The 24,920-nt window shown below is 62.1% G+C and overlaps 2 protein-coding genes across 9 annotated transcripts in view; one reads left to right on the forward strand and one right to left on the reverse strand.

The window, feature by feature from the left end:
* Positions 1–15,737, forward strand: part of MRTFA (myocardin related transcription factor A) — a 199,946-nt gene extending 184,209 nt beyond the window's left edge. For 6 of the 8 annotated variants that reach the window (XM_032882936.1, XM_032882935.1, XM_032882931.1 and 3 more), the window contains 10 exons: positions 940–1,015; positions 1,900–2,061; positions 5,510–5,685; positions 6,166–6,297; positions 7,850–8,103; positions 8,275–8,446; positions 9,500–10,504; positions 11,366–11,527; positions 11,847–11,907; positions 15,145–15,737. In XM_032882936.1, the coding sequence (XP_032738827.1) occupies positions 940–1,015; positions 1,900–2,061; positions 5,510–5,685; positions 6,166–6,297; positions 7,850–8,103; positions 8,275–8,446; positions 9,500–10,504; positions 11,366–11,527; positions 11,847–11,907; positions 15,145–15,656 (2,712 nt within the window). In that variant the 3' untranslated portion in view covers positions 15,657–15,737. Of the gene's footprint in view, positions 1–241; positions 616–939; positions 1,016–1,899; positions 2,062–5,509; positions 5,686–6,165; positions 6,298–7,849; positions 8,104–8,274; positions 8,447–9,499; positions 10,505–11,365; positions 11,528–11,846; positions 11,908–15,144 lie in introns of those variants that run through there. The other 2 variants (XM_032882937.1, XM_032882928.1) reach the window with 2 other exon arrangements.
* Positions 15,738–17,159: 1,422 nt separating this feature from the next.
* SGSM3 (small G protein signaling modulator 3) overlaps positions 17,160–24,920 on the reverse strand; it is a 45,991-nt gene continuing 38,230 nt past the window's right edge. The window contains exons 5-22 of the mRNA XM_032882938.1: positions 23,333–23,541; positions 23,138–23,245; positions 22,157–22,300; positions 21,695–21,890; positions 21,165–21,310; positions 20,697–20,921; positions 20,259–20,313; positions 19,922–20,049; positions 19,654–19,809; positions 19,462–19,516; positions 19,257–19,306; positions 18,969–19,121; positions 18,743–18,813; positions 18,582–18,630; positions 18,420–18,505; positions 17,660–17,782; positions 17,489–17,549; positions 17,160–17,314 (exon numbers count right to left, since the gene is read on the reverse strand). Of these exons, the coding sequence (XP_032738829.1) occupies positions 17,234–17,314; positions 17,489–17,549; positions 17,660–17,782; positions 18,420–18,505; positions 18,582–18,630; positions 18,743–18,813; positions 18,969–19,121; positions 19,257–19,306; positions 19,462–19,516; positions 19,654–19,809; positions 19,922–20,049; positions 20,259–20,313; positions 20,697–20,921; positions 21,165–21,310; positions 21,695–21,890; positions 22,157–22,300; positions 23,138–23,245; positions 23,333–23,541 (2,096 nt within the window). The 3' untranslated portion in view covers positions 17,160–17,233. The remainder of the gene's footprint in view (positions 17,315–17,488; positions 17,550–17,659; positions 17,783–18,419; positions 18,506–18,581; positions 18,631–18,742; positions 18,814–18,968; positions 19,122–19,256; positions 19,307–19,461; positions 19,517–19,653; positions 19,810–19,921; positions 20,050–20,258; positions 20,314–20,696; positions 20,922–21,164; positions 21,311–21,694; positions 21,891–22,156; positions 22,301–23,137; positions 23,246–23,332; positions 23,542–24,920) is intronic.

Raw genomic sequence — 24,920 nt, forward strand, 5'->3', positions numbered from 1 at the left:
TCTGCAGCCACCGTGGCAGTCCCAGTGCCCTCTGCAGGTGGGGCAGAGTGACAGACGCCGAGCTGTCCCCTGCAGGGCTCCACGCTGCCCGGTCAGGGCTCCAAGGCAGCAGGCGAGCGCTGGGGCTTTACCGTTCCCACAGGCAGTGCGCTCTGGCTTGTTATTTTCTGCTCAACACTAGTCTTCCTCGTTCTGTCCTGTCTTGTCCTGTCCTGTTCTATGCTGGCTTTGACCGACTCATGGTCTTGACCTATGGTTTGAAAAATTCTGGTGCTGTAGTTAAGAGCCACAGACTCTGGAGTCAGACAGACTTGGGGCCGCCCGGGTGTTAGAGCAGTGGGCTGGCGCCGAGACTGGTCAGGGGACGCTTCAGTTTGCCTGGCGTCTCAGAAATGCAGAAATGAGGGCATTGGACTTGGAGGAACTACACCTATGACACCGTGTATCAGAATTAGTATTCTGTTGGGTAGCCATTCAAAATGAATGGAAAATGCTCATGAGATCATATGTTACAGTTTTTGAACAAGATACAAAATTATGTTCACTGTGATTACAACTCTGCAAAATGAGACATCTGCATGGAAGAATGATTAGAAATAAATATCCCAAAATACAGTGAGTGATTGAATTTTTTATTTTTGTTTTACTGTGTAGTTTTCTACATTTTCTTTAATGAACATATATTACTTTTATGATATTACAAGTAGTAGATTTTTAAGAAACACTGTAGTAATTCAGCCTCAGAGAAACGAATAGTCTTGATGGGAGGGCGTGGGTAGGCAGGTGCACTGGAAGTAGATGCAGTGCCCCCAGACCTCCCCTTGCCTCAGAACCCTGGCGGCTCCAGGCTAAGATGGGGTGGCGGGGGGAGCCCACAGAGGATCCATGTCATAACTTGTATCCTGGATTTGAGATCCTCTTGGTGTGTTTTTTCTGTAGACAGAGGACTATCTGAAACGGAAGATTCGTTCCCGGCCGGAGAGATCGGAGCTGGTCAGGATGCATATTTTGGAAGGTGTGTGAGGTTGGAAATGCTTTCTCCCCGTGCCCTTGCTGCTTCCACCGTGCATCCCCCACATTTCTTTGTCCCTCTTCCTTATCGCTCCCATTTCTGTGCACAGTGCAAAAGCCAGGCCTTTTACACCGTAGAACAGCAGAGCCGTGTTGCCGTGCTGGTTCTGCAAATTCCCGGAGCAGCACAGACACATTCTCTGGGTTGCCTTGCCCTTTCTCAACTCTTGGCCACGTGGTGGCCCTGGATCTTGTCATCCCTTGGTATGAAAGCCTTTTCTCCAGAATCTTCTGAAAACGCGGTTCCTTTCTGTGTTCATTCACTCCCTCACTCCCACATCCATTCGGCATTCACGTGAGCACCTGCGACACCCGAGTGTGTGCATCCTGGGTGTGTCCGCCTGGCCCGGCACATACTTCTGTCCACATTCTAGTGAAGGAACTGTTTTGGCTGCTGAAAGCAGTGTGAACGTATCCATTTTGTTGTTTTTAGTTTTGAGTCAGCTTTGAGTCTGGAGAACTTCCTTAGTCTGAGCCCCGCATCGTGTAGACAGAGACGCTGAGACCCAGAGCAGGGACTGAATTGCCTTCGTAACCAGAAGGCTTGAGGGAGGGCGAGGAGGGCTCCTTCATCTGCTGTGCTTTCGGCTCTGTAGCCCCCGTGCCCAGTGACCTTGACTGGCTGTGCCCACGCTCTGTCTGCAGTCAGGGCCCCTTCTGTGTCCTATAGAACTTAAGGCTGGGCCGCTCTTCTCTGCCTGGGACACTCTCTGCATCCTGATGGCTTCTGCTCCTTCCCCAGAGGGAAGGAGAGCTGCTCTGGAATTCCCAGGGTAGAGCCAGGTCCATTCCTACATCCTCCTGCACTCCATTCTCTCCCACGGGCAGAGACCTCGGCTGAGCCTTCCCTCCAGGCCAAGCAGTTAAAGCTAAAGAGAGCCAGACTGGCTGACGACCTCAACGAGAAGATTGCACAGAGGCCGGGCCCCATGGAGCTGGTTGAGAAGAACATTCTGCCTGTGGAGTCCAGCTTGAAAGAAGCCATCATTGGTGAGGAGGCCCCAGGCACCCTGAGTGGATGTGCGGGCCGGAGGCAGGAGGAAGAGGCTCTGGGCTTCTTGCTGCTTGACCTCCTGCTTCAACTTGGGGAACTGAGGCGCACAGTGTGAGAGCCTGAGAAGCGGGTTAGGTTAGCTTAGGACAGTCCCAGCGGCCTCAAGGACCATGCCAGGGGCAACAGCTGTGCCAGATGGATCCCCGACTGCTCTGGGCACACAGAGGAGGGTCCCCATCCCGGCCCTGCCAGGGGGGTGGTTCGGGAGTGATGACGGCCGAGACTGGGGCTGCGGGATGAGTTGGAATTCAAGTCCACTATGGGCTCCAGGGACGGGGAGCCTCTCAGGACGAGGAGCAGCCTGGGCACGGAGCTGGAAGGAGGTGGGAGGTGGGCAGAGTCCAGGACGTGCCAGGGCCTTGTGTGCCACAGGTAGGTGTTCGGACCTGATTCCTTTAGACTTTGGTCATTGTTAGTACAAGCATGTCTTCTTGGCCCCAGCGGGCCTAAGACCTGGTCCTGGGCAAGGCTGTGCATTCCTGCCCCTGGGAGGTCACCATGAGGCTCACCTGCTCCCTCCAGTGTAAGGAGTTAGATCTTCTGGGCAGAGCACCAGGGGGGAACCACAGACCCCAGAGCAGGCCAAGTTGGGCCGTGAGCTCAGGGTCAGAGGGGGCTTTGGTTTCTAGGGCCTCTGCGCTGTGGGAGGCAGCCAGTGTGCCCTGACAGCCGCTCTGCCAGTTGGGGCCCATAGCCCTCTTAGCTCCCGGCTTCGCCCTGGCATTCATCCCACCACGTCTCCGTGTTCTCCTGCCCTGGTCCTCACTGAATTCCATAGCAGCCCCTAATGTCGGGCCTGCGTTTGGGCCAAAGTCAGTTCTGGACTCTCCAGCCACCCAGACTGTGAGGGTCGGCATGGCGCCAGGCCCCGTGTGAAGTCACGCAGTTTACGAAGATGAACGTGGTATGACGCTGCCCTGCAGGAATTCAGTCTGCTGCAGGAAGACTGACGTAGGGACTTGCGATTTCCGAGCCTGGCTCCTGGTCCGATGCCAGTGCTGTGTAATGGGAAGGCCACGGTCCTGTGACATAGTAGCTGAGTGACCTGGCTTGCGGGACAGGCTGCCGGCCCACGGGCTATGATGGATATAAAGGGCCCGGCAGTCCTGGGCGTCTCAGACTTACAGAAGGGCTGCTGCCGTCAGCAGTCTCATTCGTTACAGACCAGGGGACGGGCGCTGTGGTGACGGCGTGGGGGTAATGGTGGGTCAGGTACAGTGCGAGCCTGGCCCGCACAGGCTTCTCTCAGAGATGGGTATGGTGGGAAGGCCCAGAGAAGTAGTGCAGATGGTATGACACATGTGAGGTCCACCTTGCCCAAGGGGGAAGGTACAGAGGGCATTCCAGGCAGAGGGGACTGTGTGGGCAGTGGCCTGGAGGTGCAGCAGAGCATGGCTTGTTTGAGGAGGGGGAGGTAAGCTAGTTCAGTAAGCAGCTCTTAACCCTTAGTGACCTGAGGGAAAGGAGCGTTTGCCTGCCAAAGCCAGGTCCTGCGGGTTGGGGAGCGAGTAGGTGGTGACAGCAGATGCGGGCTGTTCAAGAAGTGAGTGGAGAAGGAAGAACGAGGGAGATGGTGGTCTGCGAAGGAGTTTCAGGCCAGGAGAAATACAGGTTTGTGGCTGAGAGAAAGGAGTCAGAGGAGGAGATAGGTCCTGGGAGGGGAGAGACTCGGCCAGGTCTGAGGAGGAGGAGAAGGGCGAGGGGGCCGAGGCGGTCCTAAGCCCTGATAAAGATGGGGGCATGACGGGGGCTTTGCAGAGGCCGACCTCCCGCTGGCTTACCCGCTCGGTCCCCACAGCTGCCCACAGCACGCTGGCGCCCGCGCCTCCAGGCCACCCCGGCTGATGCGGAGATTTGCATCAAGGCCCCTTCTCCAAAAAGTCTTCCCTGAGCATCTCCACAGAGTCTGTTTCCCTTGAGCAGAGGGCACTGGGCCAAAATCAGAGGGCAAGGACCCGGTCTTTCCCCGGCCTGCCCCTGGCCCGAAGCCGGTCATAGTAGGGAGGGAAATGGACCCTGCTGGGCCACTGGCCGGCCGCTGGCTCCGGTTGGACTGCGCTCTGGGGAGGAGCCCGAGGAAGAGCCCCGCCGTCCCAGATTCCACCACCCCCTGCTGGGAGCCGTGTGGCTGCCGTCCCGTGGCACATCTCCTTGCTGGGAGGAAGAGATGCTGGGAGAAACCCAGATGTGTCAGTGGCCTGGGGTACATGGCGGTAATGGCGCTCCATTCCCCTCACACGCTGCATGCGCAGCCCCTGACAGGACGGAGGAGAGGGAGTGTAGGAGCCAGCCCTGCTGGAGGACCGGAGCCAGCCCTGGCAGTGGGTGTGACTGGCGCCCTTGCCACGGCAGGCTAGTGCAGGTTCGAGCCCAGATATGTCCTTCCCTGGTCCCAGGGGAGGGAAGAGCCTCGGGTCATGGCTCTGGAGAGGAAGAGTCTGCTGGGAGAGTTCCTGGTTTGTTCTTGTTCCCTATCGGCGGTCTTCTCACTGCTGTGGATTTCCCCAGGCACATCCGACAGCTACCCTTGGCCTTGACCCCCGCCTCCACTCCTCCCGTGCTAACAGCAGGCCCCAGGCAGAACTTCTTTCCCCAGCAGTGCCGTGCGGGTGGTTGTGATGTAATGTTTTGAAATATCCTACTTGTCTTTCCTTCCTTTTGTGTCCTGGGATGTCCACACTAGGGCCCTGGCCGTCCTGCTCCTCCCTCCCGGCCTGGCCCCAGCTAGGACCGGCCGTGCAGCAGGGCAGGGCACTTGGAGCCAGCGGGATGGGTTTCCTTCTGGTGGCTGCTGCTGCCGGGCCTTCGATATCCAGGAGTCACAGGCCACTAAAAGGAAGTCACCACTCGTTCAGTAACCCTGGTCCACCTATCTGGGGAGGCGTACCTTTTCCTGGAGGCCCTTAGCCTGTCCCTGCCTTTCAGGGGGTTGAGGCAGCCTGCGGGAGGAGCCGGGCTCTTGGGCTGTTGGTCCCTTTGAGCCTTTGCTGCAGGGTCCATGAGCCTCTGAGGGAAGAGGAGAGTTTGTGCCACCACAGGATGGACATGAAGTGCCTTTAACAGCAGGGAAACATCTAGATGAGATGGTGGAGGTTACAGGCTACAGGGAGGGAGCGTGGAACTTGACTCTGAGGATTGGACACAGTGTAGAGTCAAAGACGAGGCGGCACTTGGACAGCATGGTGGCTAGCGCTCTCCTGCCTGTGTTTCCGGGTCGTGAGGAGCTTTCCTGGAGCTCTTTTGGACCCAGCAAGCAGGTCATCTGCTGGGGTTTCTCCTGTCTGCCTCACTGGAGTGGAGGTGGGGGGTGGAGGGGACAGGGCAGGCACCTTGCTGGGACAGGCCTGGCTGGGGGAAGAGTCTTACGCCGGCTTTGGCTTTCAGTGGGCCAGGTGAATTACCCGAAAGTAGCGGACAGCTCTTCTTTCGACGAGGACAGCAGTGACGCCTTATCCCCTGAGCAGCCTGCCAGCCATGAATCCCAGGGCTCCGTGCCATCGCCCTTGGAAGCCCGAGCCAGCGAGCCACTGCCCAGTGCCACCTCTGTATCCCCTACTCAGGTGAGCTCGCCCCTCTGATGCTTTCCATGCTCCCCTAGGGCCCCAGACTTGCTGGAGCTGCCCAGAGTGAGGTCTCACCTGGGCCAGGTGGGACGGGGAAGCCGGGGTGTTGCCTTGGCTGCTTGGGTCCCGGAGATGTTGGCAGTGGGCCCTGTTTCGGCTGCCTTAGTCAGCCCGCCTGCCTGGGGCTGCCTCCCAGTGAGATCCCTGAGGCTCCCTGGCCTGTCCCTGGACCACCCAGACCTGCCCGCTTCTCCTTCGTACAGTTCAGTGACCTGTTCCCTGCCCTCTGTGTCTCTGTGTTCCAGTTCCCTCTGCCCTGCCCCCCTCCCCGGACTGCTCCTCTCACCTCTCCTCGTCTTTGCCCACCATTTGCACCACCTGCTCCCCCCGACCCACCTGCCAGCATTGCTGGTGCTCAGGGAGATGCCTGCAGTCCCATTCTGCCTGATGGGGCCACGCCACCTCCTCCTCTGTCAGGTTGTGTCTCAACTCCCATTGGGCCCGGAATCCGGAGAAACACTTTTCCTAGCAGAGCAGCCACCTCTGCCTCCCAGCCTCACCAACGGAACCACAGCCCCAGCGGCCAAGCCCACCCCGACGCTCATTAAGGTACAGGTCTCCAGCCGCTGCCCTCCTTCCCCTTTCGGGGCCCTTCCAGGCCCTGCTGTGACTTTGTCCCAGTGCAGGGGACAACTGCAGGGAGTGGGGTGCATATGTCCCCCCGGGTCGGGGACTGGCGAAGGTCACTGAGGTAATGTGGGAGTTTCTTCTCTCTCTGTGGCTGTCACACAGCCACTGCTTACTGAGTGCAGCGGGTCTGGATCTGGATGGGTCCTCCTGGCTCTTACTCCACCGTCCCCCGTGAACCCCCCCACCCCGTACACCACCTCTGGTGCACTGACACCGGGAGGCAGTCGTAGTCTGCTCTGTGAGGGACGCAACCGAGAAGGGAAATGATGGGCCTGAGGTCACAAGAGGGCCACTTTGGGCATTTTATTTTTTGAAAGATTTTATTTTGGGTAATCTCTGCACCCAACGTGGAGCTTGAACTTTGAACTCCAAGATCAGACTGAGCCAGCCAGCTGCTCTTGGGCATTTTTTATTCTCCTCCAGGGCCTAACAGAACATGTCTGAGGGGCAAGGCTCACCACCAGCCCGTGTGAGGCCCACCTTCGTGTGGGGGACACTGTGTCGGGCACTGAGGTGAATTAAGTGCAGCAGCACCAAGGCCCAGTGCCCGGGCCCCCCGCTCCCGGCCACCTGCCTCCAGGTCTCTGGGACTTAGCTGCCGACACAGACCCTGGTCCGGGTGGGGGTCTCCGGCCAGCCGTGCACCTCTTCTGTGGCTGCTCGCAGCCTGGGAGCTGTCCTGGTTCCCCTTCCCTTGCTGAAGCCAAGCCCTCCCGGTGCCTCCGGCTGCTGCCTCTGTGTGTGTGGGGCTCCCTGGTGCCCCTCTGGGCGGCACCCCCACCCCCAGGCCTTCCCTGTTTGCACCATCTCTGCGAGACCCTGACGCCCTGCTGCTGGCAGGAAACTTCAGGTTTTGTGGCTTCCCCGTCCCAGAGGAGGCAGTGAGCTGCGCTGGGGTCCCAGTGCCCAGGCCGTCCTTCATCACGGCCCCTCTCGGCCTCTGTGGTGTGTTCGTGGCTGGCCACCGAGTGTTTCCCCCCTAAATCCTTCCTCAACTCTGCTCCTTGTCACACAACTGGTGCCCTTCTTTGAGCACTGTGTGTTTGAGAGACTGGTGTGAACAGATCGTGGACCCTTCCTCTGTTCTGGGTAACGCCTCGTGCTCTGCGGCGCAGCGCCCCCAGCGCCCGTCACCCTGAGCTGCCGCTGCGGACGGCAGGACCCCGCCAGCCGGCTGCTGCTGCCTCGTCCCGTCCACGCTTTGCTCCAGGCCATGGTGACGTTGGCGTTTGCTCAATTTTTCTCTCCGGGCTGGAGGCTCTTTTAAGTCAGTGGGGTTGCACACAGCGCGCCCCCGCGTCAGCCGCGCACCCCTGCCCCTGGCAAGCCCGTGGGTGCTGATGAGGCCGCTGCTGCCAGAGGAGCCGCCCGGGAGCGGCGAGCGGCACCGGGCGGGGCGGAGGTCAGGGGCCTTCTGGGAAGCCCCTCACGGCCCCCTGACGGCGCCCCCCTCCGTCTCCTGTGTCCCCAGCAAAGCCAACCCAAGTCTGCCAGCGAGAAGTCGCAGCGCAGCAAGAAAGCCAAGGAGCTGAAGCCAAAGGTGAAGAAGCTCAAGTACCACCAGTACATCCCCCCGGACCAGAAGCAGGACAAGGGGGCGCCCCCCATGGACTCCTCCTACGCACGGATCCTGCAGCAGCAGCAGCTCTTCCTGCAGCTGCAGATCCTCAACCAGCAGCAGCAGCAGCACTACAACTACCAGACCATCCTGCCCGCGCCGCCCAAGTACGCGCCCCCCGCCCGCCCGCCCGGAGGCACCCTGAGCGGCCGGTGCCAGGCCTGGGCTGGTGAACCCCAGGCCTTTAAGGTCCCTTTGGTCTGAATCCGCCCGCCCCGCTCCCCTCTCTTCCCCGAGGGTGCTGCCGGCCGGGGCTCACGCCTGCCTTCTCTTTGCAGGCCGGCCGGCGAGGCCCCTGGAAGCGCCGGGGCCCCCCCAATACGCAGCCTCTCCGCTCCCAGTAGCGGCTCCAGCTCGGGCGCTCCGGGGCCCAGCGGGCTGGCGCGGCAGAACAGCACCTCGCTGAGCGGCAAGCCGGGAGCCCTGCCCGCCAACCTGGACGACATGAAGGTAGGTGGGCGCCCCCTTCCCGCGGGGGCCGCCGGCAGCCTCATCTCCACGGGGCCCGGCCTAGTGTTCGTCCGTAGGGAGAGCGCCCGGCGCCAGGCCCAGGGCCATGGAAGGCAGAGCCGAGCTCCGGACACTGGTCTCCTCCAGCAGAGGCCGCTGGAGCCTGCCCCGTGGCTTGCCTGGCCCTGGTCCTCCACGACGCCTGCCTTGTCGTGGTGGTCGGTACCGTCAACCGCGCAGCCAGCGCCTCGGGCCTTGGGGCCCACCGACCTCGTCTGTATGGTTTGTCTTCCTTGGTCTCTGCTGTGCAGCATGAGACACGGAGTGTCGCCCCTACTGAAGCGCGAGCAGGCGGAGTGTTGAGGTCCCAGAGCTTGGCTGGTGGTGGTCAGGAGTCACACTTGGGGCTGTCCGCTTCGGCTCCCCAATCTTTTCCACTTCGTCCACTAACGCCCACTGAATCAGCTGCATCTCCTTGGGAAAAGAATGGCCCATTCTTGCACAGACCCTGTTCATGTCCTGCGGCCTTGGAGGGTGGGTCATGTCCCGTGCTTGGCCTGTTTTCTGCCCCAATCAGAAGGTGGGAAAGAGCAAGTTCTCCCTGGAGAGTTTGTGCTCCGGAGCAGACCGACCCCCCTGGGTCAGGATCCGACCCCAGCAAGGCACAGGCCCTGTGCTGGTGGCCGGGTACGGCTTCAGAGCCCATCAGACCAGGGTTAACGTCCAGCTCTGCTGCTCGCTAGCAGGGGTCCTGAAGTTCTTTGACTTTTGCGAGCTTGGGTTTCTCATCTATAAAATCCGGTTGACTCAATTAAGTATTTAAGTACTCGAGCACCAGTTGTTGTGCTGGGGCTGGGGACAGCTGAGGCTATGTCATGCCCGGAACGGGGTGGGGGAGGGGGGAGACATTCCAGGCAGGCCCCTCATATGGTGAGGACGGGGAGAGGGAGGAGGCCGGGCTCAGGGTGCACACGTCCCACCCCCCGGGGCTGCCCTCCTGCCTAGACCCAGTTGTCCCCGTCACCCTGCCCCCCTGACTCTCGCCCCTTGCAGGTGGCAGAGCTGAAGCAGGAGCTAAAGCTGCGGTCACTGCCCGTCTCAGGCACCAAGACGGACCTGATCGAGCGTCTGCGCGCATACCAGGAGCAAGTCGGCCCTGCCCCAGGAGCCCCCAAGGGCCCTGCCGCCCCCTCCATCCTGCCCAAGGCTGGGGAGGTGGTGGTCGCCTTCCCGGCTGCCCGGCTAAGCACAGGGCCTGCCCTGGTGGCCGCAGGCCTGGCCCCAGCCGAGGTGGTGGTGGCCACGGTGACCGGCAACGGCGTGGTGAAGTTCGGCAGCACGGGCTCCACGCCCCCCGTGTCTCCCACCCCCTCGGAGCGCTCCCTGCTCAGCACGGGCGACGAGAACTCCACGCCTGGGGATGCCTTCGGCGAGATGGTGACCTCACCGCTGACCCAGCTCACCCTGCAGGCCTCGCCGCTGCAGATCCTCGTGAAGGAGGAGAGCCCCCGGGCCGGCTCCTGCTGCCTGAGCCCTGGGGCGCGGGCCGAGCTTGAGGGCCGGGACAAGGACCAGATGCTGCAGGAGAAGGACAAGCAGATCGAGGAGCTGACGCGCATGCTGCGCCAGAAGCAGCAGCTCGTGGAGTGGCTGCGGCTGCAGCTGGAGCAGGAGAAGCGGGCCCAGCAGCCGGCCCCGGCCCCCAGCCCACCGGGCGCCCCCGTCAAGCAGGAGAACAGTTTCTCCAGCTGCCAGCTGAGCCGGCAGCCCCCGGGGCCCGTTCACCCCTTCAGCCCCAGCCTGGCGGCCCCCACTGCCCACCACGCAGACACTTGTCCCCCGGCGCCCCCAGCCGTGGTAGTGAAGCAGGAAGCCACGGCCCCGGAGCCCGAGCCAGCCCCCGCTCCGCAGCTGCTTCTGGGCCCCCAGGGCCCCGGCCTCATCAAGGGGGTCCCGCCTCCCACCCTCATCACTGACTCCGCAGGGACCCACCTTGTCCTCACCGTGACCAATAAGAACGCGGACAGCTCCGGCCTGGCCAGCGAGAGCCCCCAGCAGGTACCTGGGTGTGGGAGGACAGCGGCCACAGGGGAGTGTGAGGACGCTGAGGGTGATAGCCCTGTCGACCGGGCAGCCCCATGGCTGGGCAGGTTATGCTCGCTTCCTGTCCCCTACCACTCAGTCCTCCGGAGTGAGGGCTCGCCATCCCCGTGCGACCAGGGGACGTGGTAAGAGTCGGGAGGATGGAGGGAGCCACCAGAGGCCCCGAGGTCATGAGGTAGAGCCATCGGGGTCTGCCCATCTCTGTGCCCGGGCAGAGGGCCCCGGGGCAGCCGCCGCCCAGGCCTGCCTTCGCGCCGTGGGGGTGGGCCATGGGGCAGGGAGAGGCCAGCTGTCCCCAACCCAGCCATCATTGGCAGTTGGCTCCCTGCTGCTGCCACCGTCACAGCCCAGCCCCTCTGCCCAGCCTGGGCCAGAGGTGAGGCTACCTTAGGCTTCGTGTGGCCTCTCAGCCCGGCAGAGCTCAGGGCTGGAGGAGGGGACAGTGGACTATGACGGGAACTGGGCACCTCAGGATGGGAGACCATGGCCCTTGAGCAGCCTCGAGCAGGAAGGGAGGAGAGGGGACAGTGGACCCAGAGCCCCTCCCTGTCCCATGTGGCTTGTACCAAACCTAGGCAGCCAGTCGCCCCATGCCGGCTCTGCCCTCTACAGCGTCAGCGGTCGGCAGGGCCTCCCCCAGCCCGGATCCCTTCTTCCTCAGTGGCTTCTATGGAAGCTTCCTAAAAGCCAGTGCCGCAGCAGGTGGTCCTGGCCCAAAAGCTGGGTGCCTCCCCCCTTTCCTTCCTGGAATGTGCTGGGCCCCAGGCCTGCTTCCCTCATCCCAACCACCGGTTCTCTCCCCATTCTCCCATCCAGCCCTCATCCCAGCCTGGTTCTCCAGCCCCTGGCCCACCCGCCCAGATGGACCTAGAGCAGCCATCACAGCCCCTCTTTGGGACCCCTGCTTTGCTGCTGAAGAAGGAGCCGCCTGGCTATGAGGAAGCCGTGAGCCAGCAGCCCAGACAGCAGGTGAAGAAGGTAGACTGAGGCCTGGCCAGGGTGGGCATTCGCCTAGGCTGCTGGGCTGGGCTCCCCCAGTCCCCCTCCCCCCACCAAGCCAGCTGGAAAACGGGGACAGAGGAGGCCTTGCCAGGCCGGGCGGGTGGAGGGGGCATTACGGGCAGATGGGCCAGAGCCTGGCCCGACCGAGTGAGCTCTGGGAGCCCTTACGAGCCCGGCCGGTGGGCTCTGCGGGTCCGGCTCTCAGCTCCAGGATGGAAGTGAGGGGCTCTGCCCTGAGCCTGGCTGGGGGCCTCCTGTTCTAGATTTTCATCTTTATTCGCCCTCTGTTCTACAGGAGAACGGTTCCTCCAGCCAGCAGATGGACGACCTGTTTGACATTCTTATTCAGAGTGGAGGTAAAGCCCAGACTCCCTGCGCGACTCCCCGGCCAGCCTCCTCCTTGCTCCGTGGGCTGCATTCAGCCCTGGCTGCTCGATTTACTGGTTTCTGTTCCCTCACCGAACGCGTCAGGGGCCGGCGGGCCTTGTCCTTTGGACGTAGCAGCAGCTGAGACCTACATCGTCTCCAGGGCTTGGACAAGAACAGCGGCCCAGGCGCGGCCCTCCGGCAGGGATTGCTCTACCCAGCAGCCCCTGCGTGGTGGGCCCCGTGCCCACAGCCTGGGGGTTAGCGATGAGCAAAACAGGTGTTTGCACAGTTTTGTGAGGAAATGAGGGGTAGACAAGTAGCTTCTACCGTGTGTGAGGGGTAACTGCAGAAAGCTGGGAAGGGAGAGGGGAGGGTCTTAGGTGTGCGGGGGCATTTGGGTTGACCTCGTCGACCTCCCTGGGGGGCACCTGTGGGGCCAGGAATGCTGGAGGAGTGGCACGGGCACAGGAGGGAGAGGCGTCGCGGGTCAGGGCGGATCACGAGGCCTCGTGGGTGTGTGGCGGAAGGGCTTGGAGTGGCGGATTGTTCAGGCGGAAGGGGAGGAGCCAGGAGGCAGCTCTGGGGATCCAGGGGGCCTGGGCCAGCTGTAGCAGGAGGTGAGAAGGACCTGAGCCTCGGTGTACCTCAGAGAGCCCGTCAGTTTCCTTCTGGACCAGGCGTGTGATGGGGTGAGACAGCAGGAGGGCGGCCGTGGAGGTCACCAAGGCTTCCCTGAATTGCCCAGATGCGGCTGCAAGACCGCCTCGGGGTGCTCCGGGGCACGCGCTGGGGGTGCGCCCGTGCAGCCTCGGGCTGATGTGTCCTGAGATCGCCAAGCAGGGGCGTCACATGAAGGCAAGCAGGGGAGTTGTTGGCATCTAGAGTGACATTTGGAGCCGTGAGATTGGGTGAGATTGGGGAGGATGAGGCATAGTCCCGGGGCACAAGCAGATGACGCTCCACAGTGGGCAGAGTGGGAGGGTGCCCTCGAGACCGTGAAGTCCTAAAGTCCGGGGCTGTCACTGGGCAGCCAGGGGAGAAGAGACCTCCGCCTGCTGCCGTGAGACCATGGGTAAGGGCCTGGGGGTGTAGGAGCCAGCAAGCCTCGATAGCTCTCTGCACGGGCTTTCCTGCAAAGGGACCAAGGAGCCGGCCTGTTCGCACGCTGACGGAGGGGGTCCCTGAGTGCAGGGAGGGCACAGGGCAGGTGGGGGGGCTCGGCATCAGGTAGGAGCTGGGGGAGTTCATAGGTGGCAGCGGCCGAGGCAGAGCGCGTGTGCAAGTTCTCTGAGTGCCCCGCTGCTGGCGGTAGGGACAGGGTTCGCAAGACCGTACGGATTAAGCGAGAGCTCAGGCGTGCGACTGCACGCTTCAGAATGGCGAATTTTATGGGCACCTGGCTGGCCTCGTCCGTGGAACATGCGACTCTTGGTGTTAGGTTTGTGAGTTTGAACCCCTTGTAGGGTGTAGGGATCATTTATTTTGTAAAGATTTTTAAATAAGTAAGATGGTGAGTTTTATCTCAAAAAAGAAATCCCACAGAGTTGAAGAGTTGATGTTACTCCCAGGGTCACGGATTCTGACCTTACGGAGGCTCCGCGGATTCTAGAGTCTGCAGTGGGGCCTAAGGCCCATTTCTAACAAGCGCAGGTGGGCACTGAGGCTGCTGGGCTGGGCGGTGCTCGCGGGCAGTCCCAAAGGCCAGTCTCGAGCCGGGGAGAGAGGCCTGGGAGCAGACTTGGGGAGTTCCCGGTGTCCAGACAGGAACCCAAACTGCGAGGGCTCAGGCTTCTTGGGGGAAAAAGGTGACGCCAGAAGCAGAGAGGGAGCAGGCGAGCACGCCGGGCCCGGAGCGCCAGCCCTGAAGATCTAGCGGAGAAGGGGAGCTGGGGGCTGCTGCCCGCCCCCTAAGGAACACGGAACTGGCCAGAGAGGTGGCACCAATGCCCTGAGAAGGCATTAGCGTGGGCGTGGGCATCTGGGGAGACTGAGCGTGGTGAGATCGGCTTGGTGAGATGGGCAGGCATCTCCGGCTGGGATGGGAGGAGAGTGGGAGGCAGGACAGGCCCTAGCGCGGGCGAGGGAGGGAGCAAGCCTGGTTCGCTTCTGCGTTACTTTTTTAAATTGTGGTTAAATACACAGAAAATTTGCCATTTTAATAATTTTAAAATGCAGAATTCAGTAGCATTAAATACATGCAGTGTTGTACAGCCATCACCACCATCTGTCAGTGGAACGTTTCCATCATCCTGGACTGACACTTGGGTCCTGTTAGGCAGGAGCTCCCCGCCTCCCCTCCCCAGCCCCAGGGAACCTGTCGTACTTCCTGCTCTGAATCCGCCCGCTCAGTGGAATCCCGTTGTGTCCTTTGGTTGCTGGCTTGCTTCAGAGCACGGCATGCTTAAGGTTCATCCGAGTTGTGGCAGGTGTCAGAGTTTCCTGCCTTTTTATGGTCACGTGAGATCCCATTGTAGGGACAGAACACCTTGTGCTGATCTGCTCCCCCACGAGGGACGCTCGGGCTTTCCCTTGGGCTGTTGCACCTAACGCTGCTGTGAACACTGCACACTCGCAGCTGCTGGGAGCCCCTGCACGTCCGCGGCGGCTGCGCCGTGTTGTTCACACCAGCTGTGCGCAGGGGCTCACATCTCTCTACATCCTCACAGGCACGATTACCGATACCATTATCAGTAACTATTACTACCCATGGCTAAAAAAGCCGCCCTACTGGTTGTGAGGTGGTGTCTCCTTGTGGGTTGGATTTGCATTTCCCTAATGACTAACGAGGTCGAGCATCTTCTGGCCTTAGGGGTTTGCAGATCTTTGGAGAAATGGTGGCGTCCTTTTCCCCTGTTGGGTTTTGTTGTTGAGTTGTAGCCCTTTAGTCTGGACGTGAACCATCAGATCCGTGGTGTGCGGGTATTTCCTCCCTCTCCACGGGTTGTCTTTGCTCTTGATGGCATCCTTTGGTGCATAAAACTTACAAATTTTTGTATGGTCCAATTAATGTTTTTGTTGTGGTGTTTTGGTGTCGTAACCAAGAAACCATTACCAAATCCAATGAAGATTTCCCGTTTTCCTCTAAGAGTTTTATAGTTTCAGCTTCTGAATTTAGATCTTTGACCCATTTGGAGTTCGCTTTTTGTATGTGATGTGAAGTAGGGCCAGCCCCGGGTCCTGTTCCGGCCTGGTTCCTGACATTCATTCACTTTCTCGTTTGCCAGAAATCTCAGCAGATTTCAAGGAGCCACCACCCTCCCTATCAGGAAAAGAGAAGCCCCCCTCATCCTGCGGGTCGCCCCTGGCCACACCGTCCCCGCCCTCTGCCGAGCTCCCCCAGGTGGCGCCGCCTCCTCCCTCGGGCTCCCCTGCCCTCCCCGGGCGCCTGGAGGACTTCCTGGAGAGCAGCACGGGGCTGCCCCTGCTGACCGGCGGGCACGAGGGGCCAGAGCCCCTCTCCCTCATCGACGACCTCCACAGCCAGATGCTGAGCAGCTCTGCCATCCTGGACCACCCCCCTTCACCCATGGACACCTCGGAATTGCACTTTGCCCCTGAGCCCAGCAGTGTGAGCCTGGACCTGGCCGACGGCCACCTGGACAGCATGGACTGGCTGGAGCTGTCGGGCGGCCCCGTGCTCAGCCTGGCCCCGCTCAGCACCACCGCGCCCAGCCTCTTCTCCACGGACTTCCTCGACGGTCACGACTTGCAGCTCCACTGGGATTCCTGCTTGTAGCTCTCGGGCTGCAGAGCCGGGCCGGGAGGGGCTGGAAGTTGAGGAGCCTCGGGAACTCTGGGAGCCCCACTCCCTCGCCCGGTCCCGACAATCACAGGCGCTGCTTTCCCCTCCCTGGGAGGCTGGAGCAGGTGGAGCCGCCGCCTGGCTCAGGCTCACCAAGGAGAGAAGCCGCCCGGGACCAGCTCCGGTGTCGGCCTGCAGTCAGGCGGCCGGGACAGGTCAGGGCCATTCTGCCGACCTCCTGTGAGGCCGGAGGCGCAGTCTGGCCGCCGTGTGCTCGGGCACGCGAGGCCCGGGGTGTATCTCCTTCCTTCTCTCCCCTCTTCCCTGTGAGGGAAGAAACTAGCTGGGCCTCTACCTCCCTGTTCCCCATGATGCCAACCCCAGGGTCCCAGGCTTCCTGGGAGGGGAGCCCCTTGCCATTTTAGCGTCTTGGTGTAGTGTAACCCTTAGCGGCTGGTGGCGGACGGTTTCTCTGCAGGTGTATATATCGCTCTACCCCCTATCGCCATACGTACATGTCCGTCTCTCCTGGGGGCTGGGAGGGGGCTTGGCGCTCCCTCCCGTCCTGTGCACAAGACAGAAGGGCCTGGAGACCACCGCTCCTCGCGTTGGACGCAGCTTACCTCAGCCCCGTCACGCGTGTTTGACATGCAGACACCCCGCCACGGCCTGTGCCCCACCTGCGTCCTGCTCCGTACTAGTGCCACGAGGGCAGAGGTGCTTCCTGGCCACCCACCCACATTCCGTCCCGCTGCCTCACTGCAGCCACCGTGGCCCTGGGATAGAAGGGGCGGCGGCCCTTAAGCTGTGGCCTCCTCTTGCCCCAGGGCCCAGCCTCCCTTCTGGCCGGTCACTGTCATTAACGGGATTAGGGATGGAGCCCCAAACCAGGGCTGGGACAGAGGTTGGGAAGCTGTGTGGACTTTTTAAAATAAAATTAAAAAACACTGATTTGGGTCCATTTTTGTTCAATCCACAGAAAAGGCGGGTGGTATGGCTGGGTCCTAGGCTTTCTAGACCATTCCAGGGAGGACAGAACCTTGGACACACCGCTCTATGGCCCTAGCTGGACAGAAGGCGGGAGAGGCTTTCCCAAGGACACAATTTATTGACAAACCAGAGAGACCAAGGAGCCTTGGGCCACCCCATCCCCTTCCTGAGCAAAAGCGGACAAAAGCGAGCTGGCTGTCCACCTCCTCTCACGGTTTTTGGTTGGTACAAACTCTGCAAATGGGGCCCAGGGTCTCTGTAAAGACCCGGGCAGAGCACTCCCCCAGGCACTGGAGACGCCCGCTCAACCGCACCCTCTGTTCCCGCCGCCCGCTGTCCTCCAGTGACACTCCCGGGTGGTGTCCCCGCCCACCGTGCCACGGTGCCTGACCAGAGCTCCGGGGTCGCCTCCCCGTCACCCCCACAGCCTGGAATGGGCCCGGGCCGCCTTGGACCCCGTCCCGAAGCAGGCCCAAGACCGGCCAGGACTGGGCTGTTCTCTGCTTGAGGAAGGGGCTGCTCGGGAGCCACCAGGGTGGGGGAAGCCCGGGCTCGACAAGGCCGCTGGAGGAGGAGCAGCGTCACCCGTCTATGTCCCAGCTGAAGAGGTGGTGCTTCACCAGCATGTCCTGAACACCCTCCTTCAGGGGCTGCTTCTCCTCCTGCGCACAGGGACAGCCTCTGCGTGCGCAGCAGGGGGTGCGGGGGCCCGAGGGGGCGGGGCCCAGAGGGGCTCGGGGACCGTAGGATGCCGGCACCCGGGGTCCCCCCCCCAGGCAGACCCCACGGGGGGCAGGCGGGCTGCAGGGCCAAGAGGCAACCCCAAGCGCACACACCTCTCTCTTCACAGGAAGCTCCCAGTCCTGGGAGAGGCTGAAGGCGAAGCAGCAGAGGACGCTGCAGGAAGGGAGCGGGGAGGCTGTCGGTCGCGCTCAGGTCAGCTCTGCCCCCACCAGCCCCACCCGGCGCAGGGGCAGGGGCTCCCGAAGCAGGGGCAGGGCACTCACCGGAGCTCGCACTTGATCTGGACCCAGCCGGGGCTGCGCAGGAAGGACCAGGGCTGATACCACTTCTCCACGGTCGGCAGGCTGGAGCACAGCACCTCCAGCCACAGGTGCAACACCTGCTCGCTGGGGACAGCGGGGAAGAGTGGGCCGCCCCGCCCCCCCAGCCCTCCCCTCCCCTTCGGGACCACCGCAGCGGACCGCGCCTTCCCTCTCAGCCAGGTCTCTGCGGAGGGGGTGGCTCCGGCTCCTGTCCTCTGGAAGACACTCGGGCCCGCTGTCCCCACGGCCCCTGTGCCCCTCAGTCCCATCCCAGCTCTTTCCTCTGACACTCGGCCACCACCTGCTGCACACAGGGACCTCAGCCCTGCTGGTCGGGCCAGGAGTGAAGCCCCCAGCCACGTTCTGAGCTCGTCTCCCGGAGGCCGTCCTCCCTCCGCTGGGTGCCACACGCAGAAAGCACTCATCCGGGTCTGGGCCTCAAATGCCCAAGCTCCCTTCAGGCAGGCGCCCCCCTCTCCGGGCACCTTGCTAAAACCTGTGCGTCACGAAACCTGTGCGTGGCTTCCCCGGCCCACAAAACAACGGCCGGTCGAGTACTAGAGAAAGGCCTTTGGGAGTCACCCTTGCTGCCTTGTCTTTCCAGGTCCCGGGCCCAGGAGGCTCAGCTCACGGGCACCCCGCTGCCCCCCCCGAGCCACAGCCCAGGCTACCGCTCGTCTGACTGGACCGTCACTGGCCCACAGTGGGCAGAGATACTCACTTGAGCCCCACGCAGATAAGGGACCGGAGCTTGACGTCCATTTGTGCGTGCGCGGCATCGTGGGTCACGTTCACAGACTGCACAGCCTGAGAGAGCACAGCTGTCACTCGGGGCGCTCCAGCTGCCAACCCAGACGGCCTGTCCCACCCCGACCCCGATTACCCGGTAGAGCAGCTCCTCTGGGGTCAGGACTTTGCCATCTTCATCCAACCTGAGGGAGGGATTGAAGCTGCCGGCGCTGCCCTAGTATGCGTGGCCCGGGCTGTGCCCTCCCCGCACGGGGACCGCCAGGGGGCCGCGGGGTAGGGGACGGGGCCCGTTACCTGTACGTCTTACACAGCACCAGGCGTGAGTACACAGAGTCAAAGTCTCTCTCTACCTCCCGGCCTGCTGCCTGGGGGCAAGGTGAGTGTAAGGGACAACAGGGAAGGCGCTGGGTCAAAGCCACAAGGTCCAACTGAGTGCATCCTGCCACCCCCGCCAGCTCTAGAGGGCCCAGGGGCTCAAGGAAAAGGATGGTGGGGGATGGGGCTCCGGCCGTCGACTTACCTCCTCAATAAACAGCCATGGGTGACAGGCGCCCCCGAGCAGGGACGGCTTCTTCAGCCCATGTTCAAACAGGGCCTTGAGAGCCGGGCAGAGGGTCCCCCGTACAAGGTCCGTGACCCCTTCTGTCACAGCATCATCCCCCGCGATGGAGTACTGACGGTGGGGGACAGGGTCTGAGAGGCGCCAGCCACCCCCTCCCCATCCCCGCAGTCCCGGTCACAAGACCGCGCGTGCCAAGGTCAGGCGGCAGCAGCTTCCACGGGCAGCCAAGCCCGCGCACCCTCTTACCTCTTTACTCCGTTCATCCAGGACTTCCACAAACTTGGCTGGAAACCAGCCTGCGGCAGAAGCAAGTCCCCGTGAGAAGCGGCTGGCCGGCGTCCCCACACCTCCCGCGGCGTAAAGGCCTAAGGGCCGGCTCGCCGCCGAGAAAGGGCGGCCCGGCTCGCGCTTTCACTGCCCAGCCCGCCCCTCCTGCACACGGAGGCCTCACCTCTCAGGCCGTTCAGTTCCCCGACCCAGCAGTGCTCGTCCTTTTGAGAGATGATCTGCACGTTCGGCCGGCGGAGAAGAGGAGGAAGCAAAGCTTTGGTTGCCCAGGCCCTGGGCCCGCAGCCATACAGCTGCACCCTCAGCTGGGGGCGGGGGACAGCCCAGGGGCTCCTGCTCCCCACGCCCCACACACCGTGATGATGTCATTCTTGCGGAAGCCCAGCTCATCGTCATCGTGTCGCTTGAAGTCCAGCAGGGCCTTGGCCCGGCGCCGGTGGCCGCGTGAGCACGCCACGTAGTTCTCGTGGTCCCGCTGGTGGCTCTCCATGCTGTAGTCCGGGCTCAGCTCCTGCCCAAGTGGCAGAAAGGCCTGCTAAGGGGGAGGTGCCTCCTTGCCAGGGCCTTGGCACCTCAGAATGAGGCTGGGGAGCCAGAGCCCCCACGTGGAGCCCACAACTCACCACACTACAGTTTTTGGGGTCTGTGCACTGGAAATGGCGTGCGACGCGCAGGATGGCTTCCCGGAGGTCAGCTACCAGTTCCGTCTGCTTGATGTTCTTGGCCTTGAGCGACTCCAGGTCGTCCTCCCCTGGAAGCCCCAGAGAACTATGGCAGCCATGGCCCCCGCCAGCCTCCCCCTACAGCCCCAAGTAAGCTGAGGGTCCATGCAGGGGTCTGAGGACGGGTCTCCCCAGTCTACACTCCCATCCCACCCACTGGGGTGGGGAGCACTCTGGTCCCTGGGAGGGAAGGAGCCACTGAACCCAGCCTGGCACCAGCTCCCGCAGCAGTTCTCACCGAAGAGCAGGGAGGTGATGCCGGACTTCCTCCGCTGGGTCCTGCGACGCACAACCTGCAGGGTGCGAGCAGTCGTGGGTAGCCGGGTGGGGCGGCGGGCGCCCCAGCACTGGAGGGAACTAGCAGAGCTCCTCCCGGGGCCAGGGTCGCATGCCACCTCATCTGAAATGGCCCGGCCAGCTCCAAGCATCGGAAACGTGGTCAGTTCATAGCCAGGTGTGTCCTACGCCCACGCAGGGCAGGTCACAGCAGAGATGCACAGAAGGCCCAGGCGGCGGGTCCTGGCACAGCTGTGGTCTGGCCGGGCCCCCGGGGGCCGGGCTAGGGAGGGGGCAGCAGAGCAGGAAGGGCTGGTGGGTTCCCCGCAGCCTCTCTCAGGGCTTCCTCAGGGACCCCCACCCTGTGGGTGAGGTGGGGACCCCTCCCTCATGGGCCTACCTGCGAGAGGTTGGTGGTGGCATTGGTCCCCAGGAGCTGGCCCTGGTCTGCAATGAGGTAAGCCAGGTGCTTGCGACGCTGTGTCTCCACGGCCACATCCGTGAGGGAGCCGGCCAGCCGCATGGCCTCCCCCAGCAGCAGCTCCGCGTCCTCAATCTGTGAAGGTATGTCTGACAGTGTGTTGAAGATGGAGGCCGAGTTCTCCGACTGGACCAGCTCCTCTTCCTGGGCCATACAAGGGAAGGAGTAGGGGAGGGGCCGTCACTGCCAGATGCCAGGCCTGCAAGCGGCCCCGGTGACCTTCCTGGATGACCAAGCTGACACAAGGACTTCTGGGCCCTAGGGGACCCCACCACACCGTGGGCCTCCCAGGAGGGGCCAGTGGTCAGGCCACATGATGCTGAAGGAGAAACCCCACGGCAGCCCCCCAGAGGAGGGGCCCCAGGCGGGACAGGGCTCGGGCAGCACCTTGAGCCGCAGCATGCCCAGCGTGGTCTGGAACAGCACCAGGGAGCCCTCGTAGAAAAACAGGTCCCAGAGGCGCAGCAGCACCCTGATGTGCACCACGCTGGCGAAGGCCGTGAGGAACCAGTGCAGCGTGATCAGGGACAGTTCTGTGGACACAGACCAAAGCCTCTGTGGCTGGAACCAGGAACAGCCAGCATGGGACAGCCTGAAAGGGGGGGGGCCATTCCCCAGGTCCACAGCTGGGGAGAAAGGGGAGGGTCGCTCCCAAAAAGCAGCAAGCGGCCTTGCCTGCTCCAAGAGGAGGGGCGACAGGCTGTCGGGGAACATCAGAGAACAAGAGCACCACAAAGCCTCCGTGTGCTGCTGTGTTCAGGGCCTGGCCCTTGTCAAGTGAGCTCCTTTCTTCCTCCCAACACAGCCAGCTACCCGGTCCCCTGCCGGCCGGGTCCGGAGGCCTCAGATCTGCAGCGTCTGAGCCACAGTCACAGGACCCCTGACTTCAAAGAAGAGGGTGGGCGCTGGCCCCTCACCAATGTCGTGTTCCTGGAGCAGCTTGTCCAAGCGGGGCAGGTACTGCACGATGAGATGGCGCAGGACCCGCTGGTCGGTCTGGACGCCCAGCAGAGTGGTGCTGAAGTAGGACGCAGGGAGCAGGTCCTCAGTGATGGCACACATCATCCAGAAAGCGTCCTCCTCCTCCAGGAACAGAAGGAGGCAGGCAGCCACCTGGCCAGAGCAGGACAAGGGGCTTGTACCCAGGTCTCCATGTGAATTAGAAGAGGTCCCCCGCCCCCGCCCCAGAGGTCATCACAGACACGTGCTCTTCTCGGGTGGAACCAACGCATGTGGCAGCCCCAGCCCGCCGTGGGGTTTCCGCCTCTAGCCACCCCCCGCCCATCCTACTGCCCTGGATGGCACTGTTCACCTGCAGGGGCCTGGCGAACACCCCTGGGGACACCCCCTGCCCCTTGCCCCTTCTGGGCTGTGCTCACCATGCCTGTGCCCTGGCAGTAGCCGATCTCTGGGTAGAGCCAGGCCAGGGCTCGGAGAACCCTGCGCAGGCGGGGCACCCCGATGCTGCTCACGTTGGCGAAGCAGGCGTTGCTGGGCATGGTGCGGAGCAGGTCCTTCTCAATCTGCCAGCGGCCCACCCACAAAGAGCCCCTGTGAGATGCAGCTGCACGCCTGGAGGCCCACACCTCCCTCCACACTGGAGACACCTGAGGCACCCCTGTGAGGGAAGCTGGGGAGCCCCTGTGAGGAACAAACCCCAGGCAGGCCTTTCACCCAGGAATGAGGATTCCTAAACTCTGGGTCCGAGCTGACCTGTCTTCAGGACTAGAGCCCGGCTAGTGTGTAGCTGATGCCACCAGATTCACCAGGGATAACTTAGGAAAAGAAAATTACAGCTCTGGGGCACCTGGGGGGCTCAGTGGGTTAAAGCCTCTGTCTTCGGCTCAGGTCATGATCCCAGTGTCCTGGGATCGAGCCCCACATCGGGCTCTCTGCTCAGCGGGGAGCCTGCTTCCTCCTCTCTCTCTGCCTGCCTCTCTGCCTACTTGTGATCTCTGTCAAATAAATAAAGTCCTTAAAAAAAAAAAAAAGAAAAGAAAATTACAGCTCCCTGGGCCTCAAACCAGAGCTACAGAACTTATGATCTCTGGAATGAGGCCTGGAAATCGGTATTTTAAATCTCCAGGTGATCCTCATGTGCACCCAGGGTTGGTCTTTTTGACAATTGTCCCTGCTGCCTACGGAGGACCCAGGAAGTGCAGGCCTGTTCCAGACACATGCGAGTGGAAGGGAGCCCTGTGAGGGCAGCAGCTGCCTGCTCTCCCGGGCCACCCCCCCGCAGGAGACCGACAAGGGCAGGTTCTGATAACCCCAGGCAGCTCACCGTCTTCCTGCAGGCCCACACAGTTTCTGACCAGAAAGTTCTTTCCGAGGGTCCGCTGGTGCAGGCCCAGCCTCACCTGTTTGGCAGCGATGGTCTCGTCATTGGAGCTGTTCTTCACCATCTCTCGGTAGGACAGCTCGGAGCTCCGCTTCTTCTGCAGGGCCCCAGAGAGCCGCATCCACAGCTGCAGCGGGAGCCGGCATGAGCTTCCACGGCACATCTGCGCCCCCACCCCCTGCTGCGGGCCCTCGGGGGTCCCTCACAGCTTCACCTGTGGCCTCATGCTGTGTGGGATGCCGGCCAGCACCAGGGAGCGAAGCTTCTCTGAGCGGGGCAGAGACACGGCGATCTTGTCCCAGGTGAGATCCCCCACGTCGTGGTTGTGGGTGAACTCCAGGTGCGCCTGCCACCGCAGCCTCTGCGGGGGGTCCTCCAACAGGGCCGCACCGGGCAGCTTGCTGGGACCGGGGGAGGCGCCATCTGCCAGGAAAGAGCCGGGAGACGCAGGGGTGAGCAGGGGAGGTCTGTGGCCTTTGCGTCCAGTGCCCAGATCTCACCACTGAGATCCAGAGCCACGTTTCCGACAGCTTCCCTGGGCTCCAGCTGCACGTCCCACAGACAGACCAATGAGTGAACGCAAGCTCCTGAGTTTCTGCCCCAAACCTGGCCCGCGCAGTCCCTCCCAGGTCCGCAAACCCACCTCCACCTCCAGCGGCTCGGGCTGCGAGCTGGGAAGCACCAACCCCTCCGCTTTCCCCACATTCAGCCCCCAGGAAAAGTCCTGCTGGCAGGTTCTCACTGCTCTTACCGCCTCCCACTACAGCCCCTGACTAAGCCATCAGCTTCCACCGGGGTCACCGTCCAGCCTTCTCACCCTCGTTTGCACCCCTGCCTCCCCGAAGGCGTTGAGCCAGCAGGAAGCGCTCCCGCTCAGACACAGTCGGGCGCCGCTCGGCTCACGGATGAGAGGCCGCATGATCCACCACTGCCTGCTCTCAGCCGGGCCCCTCCATCCGCCACCCGCTCTCCCCTTGCTGCCCGGGCTCCAGCTGTGCCTCGCCAAACCCACTCCCACCCCAGGGCCTGGGCATGGGTTATTCCCCTCCCCCAGCTGTGCTCACTGCCTTGCTTCGTCCTAGTCTCCGTCCAGATGTCTCCCGGGAGAGGCCTTCCCTTCTATCCCCTCGCACACAACCCACCCCCCCTCTTCTGCACAGCTCCCAGTTTCGTCATGGCCCTTCTTGCTGCCGGCATGTATTTGTTCACTGCCCGGGAATTCCAGAAGACCAAGACCACTTTAAGGTTTGTTCAAGGCACGGGGGATGCAGCAGGGCAGAGCGGACAACCCGCAGGCAGTCCCCGAAGTGCTGGCACGAACGCAGCCCAGAGCTCCTGCGCCCACCAGGCGGCCTCAGAGCGCATTAGCCTCCCAGGTCCTCACTCGTCGGAAAGCCACGCCCTCAGCCTCAACTTCGCCAAACTTCACCTTCAGTGAATTTACATACAGTAAAATGCACAAATTTTAACTGTACGCTCTGGTGAGTATCAGTAAATAAATGTCTACATGTCGTCCCCATCAAGATAGAGAATATTTCCATTATGCCAGAGTTCCCTGTGTTTCTCACAGGCCCAGCTTTTTAACTTCCAAGTACCCGCCTGCAAACCAAAGAGTAAGGAAAACTTCTGTCAGAATTGGAATATGCGGGGCGCCTGGGTGGCTCAGTGGGTTAAGCCGCTGCCTTCAGCTCAGGTCATGATCTCAGGTCCAGGAGCCTGCTTCCCTCTCCCTCCCTCTCTCTCTCTCTCTCTCTCTCTCTCTGCCTGCCTCTCCATCTACTTGTGATCTCTCCCTGTCAAAT

This window comes from Lontra canadensis, unplaced genomic scaffold, assembly GCF_010015895.1.
Source record: "Lontra canadensis isolate GAN:19392208 unplaced genomic scaffold, GSC_riverotter_1.0 scaffold84, whole genome shotgun sequence".
In the NCBI taxonomy this organism is placed as follows: Eukaryota; Metazoa; Chordata; class Mammalia; order Carnivora; family Mustelidae; genus Lontra; species Lontra canadensis.